The sequence below is a fragment of the Bombina bombina genome, chromosome 2, assembly GCF_027579735.1.
Source record: "Bombina bombina isolate aBomBom1 chromosome 2, aBomBom1.pri, whole genome shotgun sequence".
In the NCBI taxonomy this organism is placed as follows: Eukaryota; Metazoa; Chordata; class Amphibia; order Anura; family Bombinatoridae; genus Bombina; species Bombina bombina.
In genome coordinates, this window is record NC_069500.1 from 113,423,773 (window position 1) to 113,446,420 (window position 22,648).

Consider the following 22,648-nt stretch of genomic DNA (forward strand, 5'->3'; position numbering starts at 1 on the left):
CTTCTTCAGTCTCACATGAAGTCATACTACCTCCTAAACCTGCTGTACTGGATCAGGACTCCTTCGAAGTCCAGGATGTTCTGGATTCCAGGTTTTTCAACGGTATACTCCAATACCTTGTACGTTGGAAAGGTTACTCTCCTGAAGATGATACCTGGGAACCTTACTCCAACATTGATGCCCCTAGGCTTGTTGCTCGCTTCCATAGGCGCTACCCTCATAGACCCAAACTCCAAGCCATGGGTCGACTTGCTTGAGGGGGGGGGGGGATCTGTGAGGACTCCACACCATATTTTCTGTCTCACCTTAGAATTGCTTAGTTATTGTGTATTGAAGCAGGAACTACGCCCTAGCTGTGTCTCTCCAGACTCAGCACTTCTATGAACACTTGCTCTCAGGAACCGTTACTTGTGAAAACCACATCAGTTGATGAACTGCTCTGGATTACAATTGTACAAGATTTGCTACCTAACACTCTGTCAGCTGTTTACGTTCTCAGCTTTTACATCTAAGCTTCGGATTGTGCAAGGAAAAGCCTGTATATGTTAACTCAGTTTGCTGGAGCATAATCACACTTGAATACTGTACCTGACTTTTTTTCCATTTCTACTCGGCATTGTGTGCGTCTCAGTCAGAAGTGTTCCGGTCACGGAACTACGCCACGCCCCCCGGGCTGACTCCGAGCTCATTCAACAGCCGCTCACTCTGACGGCTCATCGCAACGCAAGGATCTATTCCAGCTCAGTAATCTGAGCAGCTTGAGCACTGACAGGCTGATCTCCCTGAAGTCTCTGACGCTTCTCTTGTGTTAAAAACACATAATACCTGCAGACGATCTGTGTTACCAAACCAAGGAAGCATAAATAAGTGTTTCCTTTTCAGCAGCATTTACCCTGACAGAAACCCTGTAAGCACATATAAGACAGCGTAAATAAGTGCTTTCTCTTCAGCAGTATTTATCCTGACAAAAATCCTGTTGGCACATATAAAAAAAACTCTCTGCATTAGATCTTATATGTACCTTCCTGTTGTAATAAGGGATGCTCCACAACATTACCTTAATACCAATTAGTACTACCTACTTAGAAAAGAAGTTCTTATTACTCTGTTACAATTGAGTAATGATACAGTCTTCTATGAAATTATCCACTATCAAATCTCACTGAAGTCACTTTGTGCTAATCATCTATACTAGTTCAGTGTCTAAAGTGATACATTACTAAAAGGTTGTTACAGTCTGCAGTTGTGATCCAACTATTTATCAGAGCCCTGACAGAATAAGCCTCAGGAATGGATCCAGCAGATCTACCTCAATTAGTATACAACCTTTCACAAAGAGTGGATCAACTTAGCCAAGGACTTAGGGAACTTCAGGTGGAGAACGAAACCCTGCGGAAAGTCATTAAAGATACTGTGATTACAAAGACACCATCTTCTGACCATTCGCCAGAACCTTTAGTCTCCTCTCCGGATCTGTTCTACGGAGATAGAAGTCAGTACCGACAGTTCAAAAACGCCTGCCTCCTAATGTACCACCTGAAACCTAGGACTTATCCTACTGACAACATCAAGGTGCTCACTCTAATATCTTTCCTCAGAGCCGAACCCAGGGTTTGGGCAGACACCCTTTATGAGACACATAACCCTGTGCTGACATCTCTCAGCACTTTCCTGTCTGCCATAGACGAATTCTACTCAGATAGTAATCTCCAACTCACTGCAGAAGGGAAAATGAGAAAATTAAAGCAAGGGAGCAGACCAGTTGAAATATACATCGCTGAATTCAAGCAGTATGCGACTGATTCGCAATGGAACGAAGTAGCTCTGAAGAACCAGTTCAGACTCGGTCTCTCCGAAGCCTTAAAGGACGAACTGGCCAGGGTAGCTCTTCCTGATTCTCTAGAATCACTTATGAAATTAAGCATGCAGATAATCATAAGGCTATGAGAGAGGAAAACCGAACGCCATATTCTAGATACAGTCTATAAGAAACCTGGTCTGATGTCCCCACATATGTCTCCAACTCCTTCACTCCCAAATGTTGCTGAAGCTATGGATATAGGGTTTATTTGAGGACCCCTAACAGCAGAAGAACGTCTCAGACGTAGGAACAAAGGCCTATGTATATATTGTGGCAAGGCAACTCACACAGTCAGAGACTGTCCCACCCTTGAAAGGAATAAATCCAGTAAGTCCCCTTCTCATGTTACCTCTCTCATTGTACACAATAAACCTACTCACTGCACCATCTCTCTCTCCTTACAGTGGGAACGAAATCACCTGATGAAAGAAGCTATCGTTGATACGGGGGCACAAGGAAATTATATTGACAAATCACTTGTACTCCTTAATAAAATACCACTGATAAAGAAAATAAATCCTGTGTCTATCTGTGTTGTAGATGGGTCAGAAATCTCTTCAGGTCCAATCACACACACAACACAATTCCCTTACTAGTGACAACCCAAACTTCCCATCAAGAAAATGTTACATTTGATGTAATTTTTCCCCCAATTGTTCTGGGGTTGCAGTGGCTTCAGTTACATGAACCTACCGTAGATTGGAAAACACTACAGTTCAAGTTGGATTCACCCTATTGCATTCACACATGCTACCAGCACACAACTACTGCCTTATTACAGTTCAGCAATCCACAGCAGGAGCCTCCCTTGATCCCGCATGTTTACTCCAAGTTCTCTGAAGTTTTCAGCAAGAAAGAAGCAGAGACTTTACCACCTCATCGCTCCTACAATTGTCCCATAGATCTGAAGCTGGGTACCTCACCGCCCTGTGGACGTCTCTACCCTCTCAACAAACCCAAATTAGATCATCTAAAAAATTTCCTGGAAGAAAATCTAAAGAAAGGGTTCATACGTCCCTCAGTTTCTTCAGCATGTGCCGGAATATTCTTTGCCAAGAATAAGGACCAATCTCTTCGTCCGATTAATGATTATAGAGATCTGAATAATATCACTAAGAAGAACAGATACCCGCTACCGCTTACCACCATGCCAAAATATACACCAAATTAGACCTATGGGGAGCCTACAACCTGATTCGCATCAGAGAGGGAGACAAGTGGCTCAACGCCTTCAGAACAAGGTATGGATTATACAAATACTTAGTAATGCCCTTCGGACTAACAAATGCTCCTGCAACTTTTCAGTTCTTTATCAATGATATCTTCAGAGATATTTTAGACACTTGTGTCTTCGTTTATCTGGACGACATCCTAATTTATTTGTCAACTTTGGAAGAACATTTAAAGCATGTAAGTTGGGTATTGTCCCGTCTACAAGTGCATCGCCTCTATGCAAAAGCCGAAAAATGTCATTTTTCATACTCAGGACATCTCTTTCCTCGGTTACTGCATCAGTCCCAGTGGAATACGGATGCAGCAAGACAAGGTAGATGCGGTCACACATTGGCCTCAACCCACAACTAGGAAACAGCTACAGCGCTTCTTAGGATTCAGCAATTATTATAGGAAATTTATTAGGAATTACTCCACAATAGTTAAACCTCTCACAAAGCTCACCAGCTCTAACATCCCTTACTGATGGAATGACCAGGCTAACCTTGCCTTCCTCTTCCTTAAGGAAGCCTTCACTACAGCACCTATCTTATGTTTTCTGGATTCTACACTTCAATTCATTCTTGAAGTAGATTCTTCTGAATACGCCTTAGGAGCAGTGCTTTCCCAATGAAAAAGTTTGAATGAACCTCTTTACCCGGTTGCTTTTTATTCGAAAACCTTGTCCCCTCCTGAGTTAAATTATCCAATTGGGGAGAAAGATCTCCTGGTGATTAAAAGGGCTTTTGAACATTGGAGGCATCTATTAGAGGGCACGGAACAACCTGTTATCATATGTACTGACCACCGCAACTTAGAATATCTGCAAAAGAATAAGTCTCTCTCCAGTAGACAAGTCAGATGGAACCTCTACTTCATTCGTTTCAACTACCAGATAATCTATAGACCTGGTTCACGTAACGGGAAGGCGGATGTGCTCTCTCGAATGGAAGACAGACCCTTACCATGCTCCGTTCCAACCTCAATAATACCACCTGAAAGATTTCTTGGTGCATTATCCATCTCGATCACAGATCTACAAGCTGCCTTAAACGCAGACAAGCATATACCACACAATGATCTCAGTTTCAATAAAAACTTATACTACCATAGAACCAAACTCTACATTCCAGAACCACTTAGACTCAATCTGATTAGAGAATATCACAAACCTCCTCTTTCAGGTCATCCAGGTATCCGAATAACTCTTGAATTAATAAAAAGACACTACTGGTGGCCTAAGATGATTTCCAGCATAAAGGACTACATTAGTTCTTGCATCATTTGTACAACTTTGAAGGCAGAAAAGAAACTCCCATATGGTCTTCTCATGCCAATGCCAATCCCAGAAAAACCGTGGAACCATTTAGGTATGGACTTTATTGTTGATCTACCTCTCAGTTCCGGGAAAAATACCATCTTTGTTGTAACAGATCTAATAACCAAGATGGCACACTTCATCCCTTTCCACAAACTCCACTCCTCTTTTGAGACAGCTCAACTCTTCCTGGACAACATAGAATCCATGGTCTACCCACCATCCTAACAACTGATAGGGGTAGCCAATTCACTTCACGATTTTGGAAACATCTCACCAAAGTACTACAAATTGACCATCGCCTATCTATTTCCTACCACCCTCAAACAAATGGGCAATCGGAAAGAATTAACCACTGGCTGGAGCAATATTTAAGATGCTATTGCATATACCACCAACAGGACTGGATGAACTTCTTGACTATGGCGGAGTTTTCGTATAATAACACCCTAAACTCATCCTCCAATATGACACCATTTTATGCGAACTATGCATGTCATCCAAGATTAACGTTCAACTACTCAGAAGCTGAGAACATACCCTCTGTAGATGACCTACTCCATAATCTGACAGAAAACTTCCAAGTGTTAAGAAAAAACATAGAACAGGCTCAAGCTTCGCAGAAGCGTTTCTATGACATTAGGAGAAGGCCATCTCCTCAATATTCCGTTGGTGATAAGGTATGGCTGTCCAATAAATATTTACGTCTTCAAATACCTAGCAAAAAACTTGCCACTCTCTTCATTGGTCCATTTCCCATTAGTCTCACATGAAGTCATACTACCTCCTAAACCTGCTGTACTGGATGAGGACACTTTCGAAGTCCAGGATGTTCTGGATTCCAGGTTTTTCAACGGTATACTTCAATACCTTGTACGTTGGAAAGGTTACTCTCCTGAAGATGATAAATGGGAACCTTACTCCAACATCGATGCCCCCAGGCTTGTTGCTCGCTTCCATAGGCGCTACCGTCATAGACCCAAACCCCAAGCCAAGGGTTGGCTTGCTTGAGGGGGGGGGGGGATCTGTGAGGATTCCACACCATATTTTCTGTCTCACCTCAGAATTCCTGCTCTGCTTCACCACTCCCCTATTTAAGTTCTCAGTGCACCTTAAACAGGTGCTTAGTTATTGTGTATTGAAGCAGGAACTACGCCCTAGCTGTGTCTCTCCAGACTCAGCACTTCTATGAACACTTGCACTCAGGAGCCATTACTTGTGAAAACCACATCAGTTGATGAACTGCTCTGGATTACAATTGTACAAGATTTGCTACCTAACACTCTGTCAGCTGTTTACATTCTCAGCTTTTACATCTAAGCTTCGGATTGTGCAAGGAAAAGCCTGTATATGTTAACTCAGTGTGCTGGAGCATAATCACACTTGAATACCGTACCTGACTTTTTTTCCATTTCTACTCGGCATTGTGTGCGTCTCAGTCAGAAGCGTTCCGGTCACGGAACTACGCCATGCCCCCCGGGCTGACTCCGAGCTCATTCAACAGCCGCTCACTCTGATGGCTCATCGCGCGCTTAACCGGAACGCAAGGATCTATTCCAGCTCAGTAATCTGAGCAGCTTGAGCACTGACAGGCTGATCTCCCTGAAGTCTCTGACGCTTCTCTTGTGTTAAAAACACATAATACCTGCAGACGATCTGTGTTACCAAACCAAGGCAGCATAAGTAAGTGTTTCCTTTTCAGCAACATTTACCCTGACAGAAACCCTGTTAGCACATATAAGACAGCATAATTAAGTGCTTTCTCTTCAGCAGTATTTATCCTGACAAAAACCCTGTTGGCACATATAAAAAGAACTCTCTGCATTAGATCTTATATGTACCTTCCTGTTGTAATAAGGGATGCTCCACAACATTACCTTTAATACCAATTAGTACTACCTACTTCCAAAAGAAGTTCTTATTACTCTGTTACAATTGAGTAATGATACAGTCTTCTATGAAATTATCCACTATCAAATCTCACTGAAGTCACTTTGGGCTAATCATCTATACTAGTTCAGTGTCTAAAGTGATACATTACTAAAAAGGTTGTCACAGTCTGCAGTTGTGATCCAACTATTTATCAGAGCCCTGACACAATTCTTTTTCTTTCCCCATGACTCAGAATACAGAAACGTCAGTGCAGCACTGGATGAAAGATGCAAGGGTCTGTCAGGAGTCCAGAAAGTAATTAACCTTACACACACACTAATTACAAGCAAACAGATCACAGGTGAGGCTGGTTACCTTTAATAGCCATTCAAACCCCTTTTTGTCAACTTCTGTGCATGTTATCAGGTCAAAATCCCCAGGGTATGTAAACTTTTGATCAGGGTCATTTGGGTAGTTTCTGTTGTCATTATGTTTCTGTTGTCATTAAAAGTTTTTGTGTTATCATTCATATTCTCTGAAAAATGGACAAGAAATCATAAATTCTTCCAGGGTATGTAAACTTATGAGCACAACTGTATATATATATATGAAACAAAGCAGGATAATGAAGCACTCACTGGTCTTTAGTCAACAAACACACAGATTTAATTTGATGTGATATATATATATATATATTAATATATATATATATATATATATATATATATATATATATATATATATATATATATATATGTTAAACCATCTCCATAAAGTGGGTGAAATGAGAGCATATTATTACTAGTCAAACTAATGTTTGATTGACTGACGTGTGAACTCAACACTAAATATGCTGATTGGCTGTTTATTTTTATTTTTAATATGCATGGGAAGTTGATCATAGTTTTAAAGAAAAAAATTAGCTATATATCATAAAATATTTTCTTACTGGCCCATGAAGTACAAATAAGAATTTATGTGAAGTAACATACTCTTTTAAAGGGACATGAAACTCCAATTTCTTATTTCATGTGTCATATAGAGCATAAAGTTTTAAACATCCAATTTACTTCTATTATCTGGTTTTCTTAGTTCTCTTGATATCCTTTGTTGAAAAGCATACCTTAGTAAGCTCAGGAGCTGGGAGCTAGTTGCTGATTAAGGGCTGCACATATATGCATCTTTTCATTGGCTTACTGATATGTTCAGCTAGCTCCTAGTAGTGTATTGCTGCTCCTTCAATTAAAGGGATAGGAAAGTCAAAATTAAACTTGCATGATTCAGATAGAGCATGTCATTTTAAGACACCTTTAAATTCACTTCTATTTTCAAATGTGCTTCGTTCTCTTAGTATCCCTTGTTAAAAATGAATATGCACATATCCTACACTAGTGGGAGCTGCTGCTGATTGGTGCCTGCACACATTTGTCTCTTGTGATTGGATAACTAGATGTATTCAGCTAGCTGCCAGTAGTGCAATGCTGTCCCTTCAGCAAAGGATAACAAGAGAATGAAGCAAATTTGTTAATAGAAGTAAATTGGATTTTATTTTTAAATTGTATCTGAATCATAAAATACAATTTTTGGGGTTTACTTTTTTTTTAGGATATCAAAAGAATGAAGCAAAATTGATAAAATAAGTAAATTGAAGAGTTGTTTAAAACTGCATGCTCTATTTGAATCATGAAAAAAAAAAAGGATTGGGTTTCATATCCCTTTAAGTACTGTAGCTTCCCTAGAGGAAGTTGAGCAAGCACAATTTTTAGTGCTAATTTACAGCAAAATCAGGCAGAATAAAGTATGGATATTGCAAAGTAGTTTTATTTTCCTTAATTAATTACTTTTATGGAAGATAACATTTCATTTGTAAGTATGGGAAGCACCAAGTTAAGTGGAATGATGTAAAAAAATATGAATCCTCTATTTATCTATCTATTATCTCTCTCCCTCTCTCTATGATCTAATCTAATATATCTATATCTATCTATCTATCTATCTGCCATCTATAATCTATCTTTCTATCTATCTATCAATCAATCTATCTATTAATAATCTATTATCTATCATTCTATCTATCGATCTATCGATCTATCAATCTATCTATCTATCTATCTATCTATCTATCTATATCTGTCATCTATAATCTATCTATCTATCTATCTATCTATCTATCTATCTATCTATCTATCTATCTATCTATCATCTATCAATCGATCTATCGATTAATCATCTATTATCTATCGATCTATCTATAATCTATTTATCTATCTATCATCTATCCATCTATATTTCTACTATCTCTCTCTATTATCTAATCTAACTATCATCTATCTATCTATCTATCTATCTATCTATCTATCTATCCCTATCATCATCTATCTATCATCTATCATCTATCCATCTATATTTCTACTATCTCTCTCTCTCTCTATTATCTAATCTCTATCTATCTATCTATCTATCTATCTATCTATCTATCTATCTATCTATCTAAATATCTATCTATCTCTATCATCATCATCTATCTATCTATCATCTATCATCTATCATCTATCTATCTATCTATCTATCTATCTATCTATCTATCTATCTATCTATCTATCTATCTATCTATCTATCATCCATCTCATTTATTGATTTCAATGTCAGATTTATTCATATGTATTATGTTGGGAAAATGTCAAGGAAGCTAGGACTGAGAGTTTTTCAACATATTTATGATATAAAAAGAGACTATAAATAAATGGCTAGGTATTGTAATAGCTTGTATAAGACAAATATTTCCTTTCCTAAATACAGTATGAAAGTAGATGATGTTATAATGCCACCTACAGGAAATAGTTAATATTACATTATAGATAACAAAATGAGAATCATTTAAAAAAATTATTATTTATTGTTTACATTTTTTTAATTATTATTTAAGATTGGATAAGGATAAAAAATAGAATACAGTCCCCTGGTCTGGAGTTGTTTATTTGTTAACATCTGTATGTAATTGTGTTGCTAACATAGATAAATATATTATGTTTCTCTATCATAGTAAATGTAGTTATTGTTTGTATTTCAAGCCCTTTTGGACATGGTTATCCAGTTAAAACCTACAAACTAGGATTAGGATTGTACTTTTAATATTGGAATATAATAGTAAAACGATTTTAGTAGTTATTATAATATGCTGTTAAAGTCTGTTACACTATATTCTAGTGGTATGATGCATTTGCAGTGGTTTTATACTAGCTTGTCAGATCTGAGGTTAAAACAGTTAAATAGAACACTTTAATTGTATGGTTATCATCTGCAATGCATCAGTGCATTCCAAATTTGAATAGAATTTTTTTGATATACACTTGTCTTAGCAAAAATGCTTCTAGTAAAAGCTATAACCACTGGCGGACTGAGACCAATCAGGGCTCTGGGCAAAAATTATGGAAGGGTCACCACTGTCTCGCAATGACCTGAATGTATTGAAATTGTGGGCCCCCCAGACATGCTGGGTCCTCAGTCCAGGTCCTATTTGCCCGGCTGATCAGTCCGCCCCTGGTTGTAACCATTTCAGTGATAGCTTTACAGGACAAGTTAACACTTCGAGATTTTAATATACAATGGGTAATTATGTGTAATAAAACATCTGTGCAATATACCTTTGTTTTTTATTTTGCTCATGCCACAATTCCTGTAATTTAAAGTGATTGTAAACTTTCTCCTTTATATAAACAGATCAGCAGTGATATTTTAGATAGAATTAAAATACCCTGCGCTCCGGCCGCCCTCTTCAAGAGTAATTTTTTTCTTTTGTGAGATAACGGTTTGAATTGTTTTACAATCGTTGCTCTAGCTAAATGTTACGCACACAATTTTTTGTAGCTAGAGTGCCAATTGGAGAACAGTTTAAACTGTTAGCTCACAAAAAATGACATTAAAAAGTAATTTGAGCATATCTTCATTACAATTGATTAATTAAAATCCATCTAAAATGGGGGGCGGAGCCTACAGCTGAAGCGGCAAGACGTGTCTTAACCCCTTAACGACCGAGGATGTGTCAGACACGTTCTACAAAAAAATACCCTTAAGGACCAAGGACGTGCCTGATACGTCCTCTGGGGTTTCAAGCAGTGGAAGCAATCCTGATTGCTTCCTGCCGCTTTCAAGGTATTGCTGTGATGCCTCGATATTGAGGTATCTCTGCAATACCTTTTTTTGCACACCGATGCAGAGAGAGCCACTCTGTATCCCTCTCTGCATCGGCCAGCGATGGTACCGATCGTTGGTAGGTGGAAGCCATTGCAGGGAGGTGGGTGGGGGCACGACCAATCGCTGGCGAACTTCTGGCCAGCAGTGTGAAATCACTCGCCGGTGCACGCAGGAGTGCGCGCGGGGGTGTGTGCGCACACGTGCGCCCACAATCTGCACATATGTGCACATAGGAAGTGGAGGGAGAGGGTGTTGGGAGTAAAAATTAACCCTACAAGTACGAGTACGATCGGGTTGATTGACAGCTCCCTGCTGGCTGCCGATTGGCCGTGAGTCAGCAGGGGGCGGCGTTGCACCAGCAGCTCTTGTGAGCTGCTGGTGCAATGTTAAATGCGGAGAGCATTTAGCGAGGTCTTGCAGACCTGATCCGCACTGTCGGATCAGGTCCGCAAGACCTTTAATAAATAGGGGCCTATGTGTGGGTACAGTAAACGAGTAAGAGGAAAATTACAGCTAAACACAAACACTGCAGAAATGTAAAAATAGCCCTGGTCCCAAACGGTCATAAAATTGAAAAGTGCTGTGGTCCTTAAGGGGTTAAAGGAGCTCCTGGCTCCACCTTGGTTCTTTCTGAGTTATTTTTGCTGGAAGGTTTTTTTAAAATCACATACTCTAATTCAGATGTTGTTTTATCATATCCATATTAAAGGGACAGTACACTGTAAAATTGTTTTTGTATTAATGTATTTTCAATACCAGCTGCAGAATATAAAATGTATAAGAAATTGCATTTTCAGGTTTGTTTGTGTATATGAAGTAGCTGGTTTTGTGCTTTTAAACCACAGCCTATTACAATGGGTTGAGAGTCAGGTAATATCAGATCTCATTAAGTTATCACTTTGTGTACACACACTTGCTTCCTTATCTTATATTTGTCTAGAAAACTAAAGCTTAATACTTAGAGAGAACAATGGAAAATTATAATTGTATTACATAACTAGCATGCCCCCCACAGAGAGTGTAATCTCTTCTGCTGGCTGTGCTTACTTAGGCTATTCAATCAGTGGCGTCACTAGGGTTGGTGTCACCCGGTGCAGTAAGTCATGGTGTCACCCCCCCCCAGAAAGCAGACACACAAAAAAACACAGGCAAACACACATACAAACACTCAGACACACTTAAAAACATACTCAGATGCACACACAAACACTTGGAAACACACTCACACACACACACACACACACACAAAAACACACACACAAAAACACTGAGACACACAAAAACTCAGACACACACATACAAAATATGTAAACTGCAGTGCATTAATTATGAAGCTCATGCCTAGAGCTGCTCCCTGGCTCAGCAGAACATCAAATGAAAGATAAACAGAGCACTCTAAAATAAATCACTGAAGAAAAGGTTTAGGCGTGCAAACTATGAAAATTCTGCTCTCTGACTCTGTTCCAAGTCTGTCAGTGCACAGCCCTGGCCGCATGTCACTGAGCAGTGAGCACAGATAGCCAGGCAGGTTTAGGCTAGCAGTGCAACTTTGCAAGCCCCACGGCACACCCACAACATTCATAGTGAAATTGGGCAGGGGAGGAGCAAAGTACAAACAAGCAAAAGCAGCCAGGAAAACTATTTGTTGAAATTGCAGCACTGGCTCAAGGGGCAAAAAAATTGTGTGTCTACAACTTCCCCAGTCCCACTAATGTTCACAAATGCCAGCCTCTAATAAAATAATAAAAATAAATTTTTTTTTTTTTTTTTGGTGTCACCCCCTGGAGGGTGTCACCCAGGTGCGGCCCGCACCCCCTGCACCCCCCTAGTGACGCCACTGTATTCAATAGAATATACTCCAGTATAGAAACTTTCAGTATAGGTTGGGATACCACAGGCTAAATCAGCTATTTCAAATTGCAAAATAGGGGTAAAGGAGCTATTTGTAAACAATTTAAAACACTCCAGTGAGTAAAATGAATCATTGGGAACAATTTAAAGGGGAGAAAAATTTGGGGTGAACTGTCACTTTAAGGAAGAAAAATACCATCTGGGAGAGAAGAAGAATCAAGTTTAAACAAAAAGAGAGAGATAGTGAGAAGAAAGCTACTTTCCTATCTCCAAGCTGGAAAAAGTGTAACCACAGCTTAGACATTTCTACCGTTGGATGCAGCAGAGATTCAGAAAGAAAACCATTAGTAAGATATGCAAATTAGGTTCACAATGACGCACCTTTTTACTTCAAGTCTGCTTTTCAGCAGATACCCTTAATGCCAAAGCATCGATGTTCACACAGCTTATAAGCTTAGCAAGGGTTAGTGCAGTGATTCATAACCATCCCAGGACAGACAGTCTGTGAACCTAATTTGCATATCTTACCCAGAATCCTTTGCTGCATTGGAAACAATGTATTCCAGAGGTTTTCTGTGGGAAAAACAAGCCTTCTGACCTGTCTAGATTTGTTAATGAACTACACAATGAGTTATTCTCTCTATATTTTGTGTGTAGTGGAGGATTTTAAACTCACCTTTTACCTCCCCCTAATTTTAAATGTTGTTGTGCACACACTCACACACACTAGAGTATAACATTTACTATAGAAATAAAAGTGTACTTACACAGACTCAGTAGCAGATCTAATGTTTCTGGGAGGCAAATTAGGAGGTAGTGGAGGGCCAGAAGTTTGCTTGGCAGAGACAGAGCTGTTGGGTGGTGGGGGTGGTGGGGTTGGTGCCCCTGCAGCTACATGAGAGGGTGGAGGTGGAGGCAGTGCATTGGATAATGCAGATGCCTTCTGTTCAGTAACGGCTCCTTTGTTGCTTTCTGTAACATACAAAACCAAACATTTTCAGCAGACTATTCCTTAAGCTGCAACTGGTAAGTGAACAAAACCTTCATAAGTAATAGACAGCTAAATACCCCATAATATTTTTCAGTACAAGATTTCAAACATCTATATTTTTTGTTAAATAAAAGCTTAATGTTTTCTAATTTACTGTTCCTTCTAGTTTACCGTTATTGTCTAGAAATGATATTAATAAAAATGATTTATAAAGGCATACGTGGTTAATACAACAAATTGGATTTAAGTTGATATTTTGCAGAGAAGGACAATCACCATACCGGCAAATAACCTCCTGCACCTTATCTATATCATGCAGCAGCAATGGTAAAAAAAAGTTATTTTAAAATAAATATTGTTTCTGGACAGTTTGAAATGACTGCCAAACTCAGCCCACCGATGACATCATTAACTGGGCTGCATATGGCATCCAATCACAAAAGGCTCACTAGTTGGATTCAACAGATGGTCAATGCCATTCAGCAGAGTGCCTAGATGCAGCCCAGATCGTGATGTCATCAGTGGGCTTAGCTAGGCAGTCAAAAACAATATTAATTTTAAAATAACTTATTTTACTGTTACTCCTGCATTATATAAAAAGGATGTAGGGGGCTATTTGCAGCTTAATATAAGGTAAGACTTTTAGATGACTAAGGTGTAAACTGTCCCTTTAAATCAGATTTTCATAACATAATCACATTTTATTTTGGTAATACCAACCCTAGTCTAGCTAAAATTAGCATTTTTTTATGCAAATAGAAAGCAAGAATTTTATAGTTATTTGAAGAAAATGTCATATTATCTAGTCTAAATGTATTTTATACATATATAGGCCAGGGGTTAATTATTCTGTTTGTGGACACATTTCTCATATAAAGAACTTGTCCATGCACCTTCGGGGCATCTTGGGCCACCTGAGCAGCATCAGTTGATGTAATTTAAGATTTAAAGAGAAATCACTAGTGCAACCCTGCTCCTTGCTCTTGCACAACCAACGAGAGCAGGCCTTGTCAGTCATTCAGTGCGAATGAGTCCAGATTGTCTGATTTCTACAATCGCTGATGCTGTGGACACATTAAGAAACATCAGTTATATGACTGGTACTTCTTAACTTTTGCATGTGCGAGTTTGCTCTGAAGTGGCCTTGAGGCTGCTTATGGGTCAAGGGTCAATAGGGTCAGGCCTTGTAACTACAGCATGGGGGAGGGGGTAAACAGTGTCACTATACAGTACCACTATATACAGTACGGGGTGGACTATGTCACAGACTACTGTGGTCACTTTATACAGTACTGGGGGGCTGGGGCAGGTAGGGTCAGGCCAGCCATCTCACTGGCAGATTTTAGACTGTGTCACTGACTCACAGTACTGGTGGGTTAAACAGTGTCACTATATAGAGTAATAGGGGGTTAGACCATCTCACAGACTGTGGGCACAGGGCACCTCCTTTTGCAGACATGTAATCTGATTCACATTTTTTTTTCTGTGTTAAATGTTAAAAAAGAAAAAAAAGATATGTATCAAATTCACTTTTTTGGGATGGGGGGACCCTTCTTAGATTCTTGCACCTGGGCCCTGTGGTTTCTAGTTACACCTCTGTATATTGCCATTTATATACATATATTATCTTCACAAACCATTTCTGTATACATTTTCAAAACTGTTATATATTTAATTCAAAGGAAAAAATCAAATATCTCACTGCGAGGGTAGCCATATTTATAATTTTACTAGTCTGATACGGTGGGATAGGGTTATCCGAGAAGAAGACTATCCTCCTGGGGGAGAATGTGAAGGGAGGTACTTTGACTATATTATTAAGCCAAAATTGAACCTTTAACCAAAAGCTATGAATTTTTGGACAGTCCCAGATCATGTGCAGCAGGTCAGCAGATGGAAATGAACATTTGGGGCATTTATTGAATTCCAAGCTTCTGCATTTGGAGCCTTTCTTAGGAGTGAAATAGGTCATGTGGAGAAGTCTTAAGTGTGACTCCCTCCACGTAGCTGAGAGAGTAACCCGACAGGTTTCCTGAATCGAAAAGGTGAGAAGAGCTGGATCCAGAGAGTTCTGTTAAAGCAGGGAGGACCATTTAAGGTGAAGATTCTCCAGAACACCAGGGCCTTTAAGAGCTAATAGGATTTGATAGATGTAAGAGATTGATGTGAGCCCATTTTTGAATAATATCATCCATTTTTCTAAATCTCCCATAGACCATTCCCAGCCATGGTCAGTAACCTGCTTAAGAGCAAAATGTCTCACTTGCAAGTAAGCAAAGAAATCGTTATTAGGAATAGCGAACTCCTGCTTGAGAAAGTCAAAGGACTTTATACATTTCCTCTCAAAGTCCAATACCTGTTCCAGTCTTACCAGTCCGAGTAGTGCCCATTTAGAGAATACAGCTGACTGTATGCCTGCTATGAACTGAGGATTATTTAATATAGAGAGATGTTTTGAGACTTCAGTGTTTATATGAAGAGCCAATCCTATCCTTCTCCAAGCGGAAATTGGGTTATAAATAGAGCTCATCTTTTTTATTCCAATAGGGGTCACGCTGCTATTGCAATGAGTCAGTGCTACCAGTGAGTAGGGATGAGTCATATTACTCTCTAAGTCCCCATTAGTAATGTAATTACTATTAGTAAGCCAATCTGCTGTAATTCGTGCCAGGAATACTTGATTATAAATACGAAGATCAGGGAGAGACAATCCTCCGTGCTCTCTCGATAGGGTTAGTCTAACTAACGAAATTCTCGGTTTTATTTTCTGCCAGATGAATGCTCGTAGGGCAGTATTAAATGCAGTGATATCTTTTGCTTTAAGAAGTAGAGGAGTGTTCTGGAGAACGTAGAGAATTTTAGGGAGAAGGGACATTTTGTACAAAGCTATACGACCTGACAATGACAGAGGAAGATTCTGCCAGTTTTTTAGCACTTCTCTAACACTAGCCAACACCGGGAGTATATTCAATGAGTACCAGTTATCTGGATTAGCCGAGATCCAAATACCCAAATATTTAAAAGAGTCCTGAACAATTTTGAAAGGAATGGATATAGGTGAGTTTTGCGATTCTTTAATCCAGAGCAGTTCTGATTTTGCAGAATTGACGGAATAACCTGAGAAAGGTCCAAATTTCTCAATTATCAAGAGAAGTTTGGGAATATTACTTTGTGTGTTTGACATATATATCAACACATCGTCAGCATAAAGTGCAGTTTGCAAGATTTTTCTTTTAATCTTGATCCCCTCAATCTGTTGGCGGATTTGATTAGCCAGAGGTTCAATGGCTAGATCGAACAAGAGCGGCGAAAGAGGGCACCCCTGCCTCGTGCCTTTTTCTAGTTTTATGGCCTGCGTAGGAGACCCGTTCACAATTAGTTTTGTATAAGCGTTCTTATATAGATTATTAAAAAAGGTCAAAAAGTGACCTGTCAAACCAAATTGTTGTAAAGTAAAGGCTATATGATCATGGTAAACTGAGTCAAATGCCTTACCTGCATCTATTGATATAATTGCCAAGTCAGGGGTGCCCTCTCCAGCCCCCTCCCGCTGCCCCTCGCCTGTTTTAAAATAATCCACAACAAGGAACACCTCCCTTATTTTAGCTGAGGAATTGCGTTTCTTTATAAAACCAGCTTGATCCTCGTGAATAATACTAGGCAGGTGAGATTGAAGCCTATGTGCGAGTATTGATGATAGAAGTTTGTAATCGGTGTTGAGAAGCGCAATTGGTCTATAAGACTCTTTTTCAGCTGGATCTTTACCCTGTTTAAGAATAAGGGTAGTGAATGAAGCCACAAAGTCAGGGGAGGGGGTGGTGCCTTTAATGTAGAGATCATTAAATAATGCAGTTAGATGAGGTATTATTTTGGGCATTAGGATCTTATAAAACTCATTTGGAAGAGCATCTGGTCCCGGGGTTTTGTTAAGAGAGAGTTTCTTTATTGAAGCAAGAACTTCAGACTCTGATACTGTGGCACAGATCTGATCCAACATTTGGGAGGTTAGCCTTGGATATTGAATTTTCTCCCAAAATTCCTCCCTTTGTTTAAAGTCAGAGGTCTTATGTGCATATATGGATTTAAAATATTCAGTAAAAATATCGAGAACTTCTTCAGCTGTCTTATAGGTTTTGCCTTCATGACGAAGTGAGCTGATTAATGAAGAGGACCTATCGTGCCTAACCAGGTTCGCAAGAAGCTTCCCTGTTTTGCTCCCAAAACGATACAGTTTTGCCTGCATTCTTAGGTCTTTCTGAGACGATTGGTAAAGAAGGAGAGAATCTCTTTCTCGTAAGGCAGTTGTATACTTCATCCAATTCTCGGGTGATTTCAGTAGAATGTACTGATTATAGGTATTTATGACTGATTTCAGTACTTCTATTTCTCTTGCCTTGAGTTTTTTTGTCCTTGCTATGGTATATGCTAGAATCTCACCTCGCAAGACCGCCTTAGCAGTCTCCCAAAAAATGGCAGGTTTAATGGTGTGCTCATGATTAAATAGTGTAAATTTACGATATTTAGCTATAAGCCAATTTTTAAACTTGTTGTCTGTAGATAAATGCCGGGGAAACCGAAAGCCCGTATTCCTTGCGGGGATAGGGCTTGGCCGACAATATAAAGAAATGGGCGCATGGTCCGAAATAGTAATGGGGAAGATTTCTGCAGTTACATTAGAATTAACAAGCCTGTCATCTAGCAAAAACAAATCTATACGTGATAACGATTTGTGAGCCCTTGAGTGACAGGTAAAGTCTCTGGCCTCTGGATTTTTCAATCTCCAGATGTCAGTGACCTTTAAATTAAATGAGATTTTGTTAAACGTCTTTGTTTCAAGATTATCTCTTTTGGTTTTTATGATGTGGGAGCTTTGAGTAAATCTGTCTAAAGGATATTTTGGGGCCATATTGAAATCGCCACCAATAATTAGGTAACCTGCTGCACAAAGCATGAGCCTGTTTTGAAGAGCATCCCAAAATGAGGAATTAAAAACATTTGGGGCATAAACATTGCAAAGTGTGTAAAGAATTTTGTTGATTTTCATCTTTACAATAATGTACCTTCCTTCTAGGTCTGTATCTACCTGTATGATCTCATAACAAAGTTTTTTCCCCAGGAGGATAGCCACCCCACTCTTTCTATTAGAAGAGGCGGAAAAAAGAACCTCCTTAACCCAAGAGGCTTTTAATTTAAGCACTTCCTCGGCTTTTAAGTGGGTTTCTTGAAGAAAGGCCAAATCAGCATAATTCTTCCTCAGAAAAGTTAAAACTGCCTTTCGTTTGATAGGCGAGGTAAGGCCACCTATATTCCAGGAAATTAATTTGAATTTATTATCCAAAGCCATTTGAGTTTAAAAATACTAAAAAAAAAATAAAAAAAAAAAATAAAGCCCCACAATAAAACACAAAATCACACTTAAACATAGAACATTATCCCATTTCAAGCAGGCTACTAAAGGAAGTTTAGCCCAACTTCCCCTTCCCTCTTTATTTTGTAGTACTCCAGTCAGTGTAATGTAGTTATAATATCAGTCCTACCTGACTTATTGTACTTGTTCCTTATCCTTTTCCCGAAGGGAATAATTCCTCAAAGAATTTAGCTGCATCTTGTGGCGAGTCAAAATAAGATGTGATTCCCTCCCTCTGTATTCTTAGTTTTGCTGGGTATAGTAAAGTTGCTCGTATGCCTTGATTTATGAACCTTGAGCATATTGGGGCAATCTCCCTTCTTCTTGATGCCACTTCTGCTGAGTAATCTTGGAAGATAAGACTTTTTACATCACCTAATGATATAGGTTGATGCTTACGAAAAGCTTGAAGAATTGCCACTTTATGCTGAAAGTTCAAAATTTTAGCAATTATGGGCCTAGGTCTGGGGTTGTCTTTATTTAATATGGGTGTGCCTATCCTGTGGGCCTTTTCCACTATGATCCTAGGGAATGAGTCTGGGATTTGAAGTAGGTTAGGTAATGTCTCTGTAAGAAATTTGTCTAGATTCTCATATTGCTTTTCCTCAGGGACTCCAATGATTCTCAGATTATTCCTTCGGGATCTGTTCTCTAGGTCTTCTAACTTACTCTGCATTTTGGAAACTGTTAAATTTAGGGCCTCGAGATTATTTTTATAGGACATATTGGTATCTTCTAGATCTGAGATCCTCTGCTCTGCTTCGGAGAGTCTATGAGAGAATTGTTTTACTTCATTCGTCAGGGATGCTATGTCCTGCTTGATCTCAATTTTTAAGGGCCTCAAATTTAGGGGCTAGGGCATCAGAGATCTTACTAACAATGGTCTGGATGTCTAACGATTCACCTGAGGATGGATTTATGTAGGGTGTCTGTGCTTCTGTTGGAGTTTCATGGCTTGCTTTATTTTTTTTGTCTCTTTGTCTTCCTGCCATTGCTGGGGGGGAATTTTTTGGATGGTTGTGGAGATACTTATCCATGTGTTTAAAAGGTGCTTAGTGTGACTTAGTGGTATATTAGGAAAGGGAGGTGACAGAAAAAAAAAGGGGGGGGGGAGGTGAATCAAGTGAGAGTGTGATGTGAATGGTGAAACAATTGAGGATTTAATCTTAATAATGTGTGGTACTGTTAATAGTGTGTGGTACTCAGTGCCTATGGGGAAAAGGGAGACAGAAAGAAGGGAAAAAAGAAAAACAAAAAAAGATCCCCGGGAGGGGATGGGGAGGTGAGGAAGTGTTTCTAGTTAGATTTAAGAAATTGTGATTTGTGATTATAAAAGTGATTTCAGTTCCAATGGAGTGTTTTTCTTTCTTCCCCCGCTGCAACAGCGGAGGACAATGGGTTTTTTTATCAAATCAGCCAGCTAGCCCCTTTATGAGGGGTCCTACTATTCTCTATATTGTGAATCGTGAGGCCTTATAACTCTGAATTATTTAAACTCCGAGGCTAATGTGTTATCCTGTCTTTTATAAGGCTTATTTTTCGTTTATTGGGAGTTAGCAATTTATAGTTGAGCTTATAACAGCTTCCTTATAATTACTACTTTGCCTTTTTATTTCTGTAATTTTAGTTACCAGATTGAGTATTAGTAGTCATTTTGGGTTCCTAAACAGTGTACAGGAGATAGAGTCAGTCTCCTAATTCTCAACCCACCTAGTGAGTACTCAGGGTATTAAGCTCCTACCAGTTGAATGGTTGGGAGTTATATTAGTGGTTCACTGAACAGCCCCAATTATGTAATTACCCTTATTGTAATTTTAGGGCCTTTTACAGTTTGCATAACGTAGGATATTTATTACTAAATACCTTTAACTCTTTCCCAGAGGACAGTGTGTCAAATGTATTGCAACAACCTACTATATTTCTGTTAGATAATAAAAGAGGATCTCAAAAAGAGAGAATTTTTTCAATTTTTCAAAACAATATATGTATACCTAGCAACAATAATGCATTTAAAAGATTAACTTAATCAAGTAGCCAATCCGGATTCTCTAAATCACAGCAAAAGACTTAATTGCTCTTATAGTTGGCTACATTATCCAGCTTTTATCTCACATAGCTTAGTCAAAAACACAGACAGAAGGGAAAATCACAGAAAAAAAAAAAAAAAAAAGAGAACAGAAAATATAAACCTATCGTCAGGGTTCTCCTGATGAATAGGTAGCTTTCCCTGTAGATTAGAAATATACAATTCTAGGCTGCATACAACCTGATTTTTATCTATAATTCAGCAAATGATCTTATTTTTCCTTTTAAGGCTTATTTAATTTATATTTTCCACAAGTTATCCCACAGCTTTCTCTATCTATAAAGGTTATGTTTCTTAGAATAGACGAGCAGAAATAACGTTATATTAGCCCCTGAGTCTGCAGCAACTGAATGTCACTCCTTACGGGGAGTAAAAAAGGCTCTGTTAGATTTTATGGCTGGCTCAGTGCTCTTTATACCAGTTAATACTAAGGAGAAGGATTAAGCAGGTTTTTCTGAATAAACAAGGGAAAAAAAAGAAAAAAAAAGGGAGAAAATTAGGTATGTCTCAATAAGTTTTAGATATCAGTCATTTGCAACGTTAAGTAGCAGCAATGTAACAAGTAATGTCTCTCAAACAATATAGAGTGATGCTAAGAAAAGAAATATTTTCCTTTTCTTTCTTCTTTACTCGCTTCCTTTAAGTTCAAAACAATTTGGTTACAGTTTCTTTTTTAGATACTTTTGATACGCAACCAGGAATACCTCTGCCCTTAGCCGCATATATCCTTTCGTGTGGATGCCAGTTTTTCCCCTTCTGAGGAGTTAGCCCCTTTTCCTGGCTATGAAAGCCTGTTTCCTGAGTGCTCTAGCCCACTGCTCCCCCCTGCTCAGCCCTGCAGCCTGTTGACCTTATGAGTTTAAGAAATGCTGGAGGAACAGATAGACTTACCTCCCCTCGACCACCGCTCACCTAGCCGGCGTAGGTTAGAGTGCCATTGGCATGATCAACTTCCCAGTGAGGGTCCGGCCTCACAAGTGACCTTTCAAGACAATTGCCGCAGTCCCTGGCAATCTCTCCCCCTCTCACGCAGCACCGGTGGGAGAGGAGGGAGAGGAGCAACAGGCCAGTCTTCCTTGCTGAGAGCCTCCGAGGATCCTATCCTTCCGCCACGCAAGTTCCGGCTCTTACCCCTCTCACGCAGCACCGGTGGGAGAGGGGGTGGTTCAGTAGCGGTATGCGGAAGCTGAGTTCTAGCACAGTCGCCGAGGATACTGAAGCCGGTTCAGAGTCGCGGTCCGTCCAGGGTAAGAGGAAGCTTGTTCCACCAAATGCAGGTAAGTGCAGGTTTAGGAGACCAGCAGGGCAGACAGACTATTGATGTATTGGCTCCTCCAAACCTCTTACTTCAGCAGATCCAGCCGGTGTCTCAGGGTGGTCTCGTAGAGGTATACCGGGGAGAGGAGGCGGCGTGCGAGAGGAGGACACAGAGCAAAAGTCACAGCAGGGGCCGAGATTCACTAGAATAGGCAGAGTGATTGGGGGGCAGGGGAGTCTTCCTTCTTAGCCGGTGAGTAGATAAAGTTTAATTCGCTCTTTTCTAGGCACCTCGTAGTCCGCTCCTCTTAAGCATAACTGGCCAAGGGGAGTGGGTTGCCTAGTAGAATAAATCTTCACTCACGGGCTTTTAATGTCAGCCATATACGTTTTAAGCAGCTTCTTGAGAGTTAGGGTTTTTTTTTTTTCTTCCTTCTGGTTTAGCTTGATTTGCTTAACAGCAAGATGTAATATCGCTGTGCTGGTTCCAGAGACGATGTCTCAGGCTATCCAATTAGCTGGCCCCCTAATTGGGGTGAGGCGCGAAGAGAACCGCCAGCAGCTGCGGGACTGGAGCAGGGAGCTCAGCAACATGCACC

General features: G+C 39.6%; 1 protein-coding gene across 1 annotated transcript in view; it reads right to left on the minus strand.

Moving 5' to 3' along the window:
- The window catches only part of FYB1 (FYN binding protein 1), a 242,792-nt gene that overhangs the window by 57,922 nt on the left and 162,222 nt on the right, over positions 1-22,648 (minus strand). Inside the window, exon 3 of the mRNA XM_053701223.1 lies at positions 13,076-13,280. Within this exon, the coding sequence (XP_053557198.1) occupies positions 13,076-13,280 (205 nt within the window). The remainder of the gene's footprint in view (positions 1-13,075; positions 13,281-22,648) is intronic.